The sequence below is a fragment of the Propithecus coquereli genome, unplaced genomic scaffold (genome assembly GCF_000956105.1).
Source record: "Propithecus coquereli isolate 6110/MARCELLA unplaced genomic scaffold, Pcoq_1.0 Scaffold525, whole genome shotgun sequence".
NCBI classification, from domain to species: Eukaryota; Metazoa; Chordata; class Mammalia; order Primates; family Indriidae; genus Propithecus; species Propithecus coquereli.
The window spans coordinates 453,419-456,811 of record NW_012151119.1 but is presented as its reverse complement, the minus strand read 5'-3'; the positions used below and the strand labels follow the sequence as shown (position 1 = coordinate 456,811).

The following is a 3,393-nucleotide window of genomic DNA, read 5'->3' as shown; positions in this document are numbered from 1 at the left end:
AATTAGCCGGGCATGGTGGCGCATGCCTGTCGTCCCAGCTACTCGGGAGGCTGAGGCAGGAGGATCGCTTGAGCCCAGGAGTCTGAGGTTGCTGTGAGCGAGGCTGACGCCACGGCACTCTAGCCCGGGCAACAGAGTGAGACTCTGTCTCAAAAAAAAAAAAAATAACCATCTCAGGGTAATAAAAAGTCCCAGTACAGTTTCAAATTACAAATTTACCGTCCTAGAGATTCAGATCATACCCTTTTCCCTGTTCCCCATCCTTAATCTACGTTTAGCAGCAATCTGCGAGAAAGAACTATGTGCGGGGTCCCCGCGCCCCAATATTTTCGTAACAATAACACACCACATCTGAAATCCTCACGAAATGCCAACAATCTAACTTGTCATCCTGTACCTTTCTGTCATCTCGAACGTTCTGGAATGTGCTGCCTGTTCGTCAGCTGAGCGAGAATCACGCTGCTCTCTGGGCCACAGAACACATTTAGCTCATTACTGCACTCGATGTATCAGCATTGATAAGAATAGCAACTATATTATTTTCTTTCCAGACAAACGGATGAGAAATACCGTGCGCGTAAAAAAATCAAAAGATACTGTGATATCGAAATTAATGACGAAATGCCACCACGCTCCACTGGTCAATGAAAAAGAAGATCCAGAACAGTTAGAGGCCGGCACACGACTGTTTTGTGTCACCTGCTCCTTCCCGATCCATCTTTCAGGCCCAAGAGAACAGGCAGCGAGGCAGCAGCCGAAACTGCACAAAACCAAGTTGCGACCCAGAGCTGCAACGGGAGCTGCGGGCAACCCGCCTTCCTCCGCGCCCGGAGTCTTCTAGGCTGTGCCAGGGTCCCGGTGTTCGATTTGCTCTCTGAATGGGATTTCAGATCCCGCACCCGCAACCTATAACATGGCCCGGATCCAGCATTCGTGTTTGTAGTTAAGCACAAAATCTACCCCGGTATAAAGAAAAGCAAAGAGACGAAAGGCCGCTAGACTCAGGCCTCCACGCGTGTACACGCCCCAGTTCTCTGCGATTAATACGGATGTTAACTGAAACGTAATCTGTTCACTGAACAAGTATAGAAATGAAAATCGAGTTTCCCTATTAAATCTGGGAGGATCACAGTCGATTATACTGGTTGGCTCAGGAACTAGAATCAAGGCTGGGTCACATTTCTAAAATTGGGGGAAAAAAAGAACAATAAACCTCGAACACACAGTCACGTGCCGCATAATGACGTTTCCACGATGCACTGTGCACACAACAGTCCCCAAAGACGGTAACACCGTTATTTTTGCTGCGCCCTTTCTATGCTTAGAGGCACAGACACCCAGCGCTGCGTCCCCGCCGCCTGCGACGCTCACGGCGGCAGCTGCCGTCCAGGCACGAGCCTGTGAGAGCTGAAATACAATTTTAAAGCTCACCCTCCACCAGTTGACAAAATGGACCCCCTCATGGCCAAAGGAATACCCTAAAACTAAACTGCCTGCCAGGAGGAAGGAGGTCAGACAGGCCTCACTGTGCCCCTCCCTTCTTGGGGACGTCCTCTGTAACCCATTTATGCAAGACACACCCGCGAGTCCTCAATTTGCACAACAAATCTAAGTCCGGTGGCTCCTCTCTGATCAACAGCTCCTGTGCTGGAACATTCCAGGCCTGTAGGCAAAGCTTCATGTCTTTAACAATTACGAGCCGAAGACTCTTTGAACCCACCTATGACCTGTAAGCCCCGCTTCGAGATGGGCCACCTTTTGGGGCCAAACCAATGTAGCCTCCCAGGTATTGATTTATGACTCCACCTGTCACCCCCGTCGCCCTGAAACGTGTAAAACCAAACTGTGACCCGGCCGCAGGGAGGCCACTGCTCAAGACCTCTTGGATGTGGCTCCGGGCCACGGTCCTCGAATCTGGCTCAGAGTAAATCTCTTTAAAATCGTTTCACAGAGTTTGGTCTTTTTTCCGCTGACACCTGGGAGCCAGAAGGCCGTCCCGTGGAGCCTCGGAGTGTCGCAGGCTACGCCACCAGGCCTGGGCAAGGCACTGCTCGTGTTCCCACGGCGATGAAATCAGCGAATGACTTTTCTCAGGAGACATCAGGGCTCGCAAGCACCGCACGGCTGTAATTATTTACAAACGACCCCATTTGGGGTGTGACTTTACCCTTGATCTTAGTCAAGCTGCACGGGGACAGGTGTGATTTCTGTCTCCCCTGATGGCAACTGAACACAGGGACCTGCCTGATTTCTGTCCCCCCTGGGCTGCTGGGAGCCTCCCGTCGCGCGTGGCTCCCACAAGGCGTCATCAACACGCCTGCGTGAGCTCGGGTGACAGAAGCCAAGGTCCTCGGCCTCTAAAGAAGCTACGGAAGCCCCGGGCAGGGCAGGCGAATGTTCTCGGCGTTTTTCTGAGCCACGGGCGGAGTCCTCGCGGGGGACGGCCACGCTCCAGGCAGGAACGCCCGGCACGTAGCTTGAGCTACGAACGCGCCAACCGGAAGGCGCTTCTCTTTTCCAGCAACGTCCGCTGGCGCCGTAGCGTGAAGTCGGATCGCGAACGCGCCGGGGCGGACGGCACCATTCCCAACGCAGGAGGCAAAATCTCAGAACGTTGCAAAGTCAGCGCCGGGAAAACAGGGAAGCACTTTTCTCGGTTGTGCACGGAAAGGCGCCAACGCGAGACGACTGGACAGGATCGTGGGGTCCGGCTGCGTTCAGGGGAGCACAGGGTCCGGCGTGAACTGCTCGGGTTCGAGTCAGGCTTCGCCACCAGCCTGACTTCGCGCGAGTTGCTTGAGCTCTGTGTCGACTCTGTCAGCTGCACACTGGGGAGGACGCTGACGCTCACTTCGGAAGACTGCGGCGAGGACGAGACTGTGCAGAAAGGGAGGGAACCGGGGACGACAGGAATCCAGCCGCCTCGAGCAATCAACCGACTCCACAACCTGCTGTTCGCGAGGCCCCTGGCTGCCCAGCCGGGTAGAACCAGCCCCCGACAGACCCTGGCGGCTCATAGATAAACTCAAACGTTCCTGATCGCCACGCCACGGGAAGCCCTTCCTACGTGTGTGTGATAACGCGTCTTTTTCTTTCTCCGCTGCCCCGTGAAAACCCCATGTCACTTTCCCCCAGGGAGACGCGGCTTTGGAAAATATTCCCAGGGCTCTCCTTACTTGCTCTAAGGAATTAAAAATCCTGCTTGGCCGGGCGCGGTGGCTCACGCCTGTGATCCCAGCACTCTGGGAGGCCGAGGCAGCAGGATCAATTGAGCTCAGGAGTTCGAGACCAGCCTGAGCAAGAGTGAGTCCCCCGTCTCTACTAAAAGTAGAAAGAAATTAGCTGGACAACTAAAAATATATAGAAAAAATTAGCCGGGCATGGTGGCGCATG

General features: G+C 54.1%; 1 protein-coding gene across 1 annotated transcript in view; it reads right to left on the bottom strand.

Annotated features, from left to right (window-relative positions):
• Positions 1–2,584, bottom strand: part of TMCC1 (transmembrane and coiled-coil domain family 1) — a 25,344-nt gene extending 22,760 nt beyond the window's left edge. Inside the window, exon 1 of the mRNA XM_012656891.1 lies at positions 2,495–2,584. Within this exon, the coding sequence (XP_012512345.1) occupies positions 2,495–2,584 (90 nt within the window). The remainder of the gene's footprint in view (positions 1–2,494) is intronic.
• Positions 2,585–3,393: the final 809 nt, after the last annotated feature.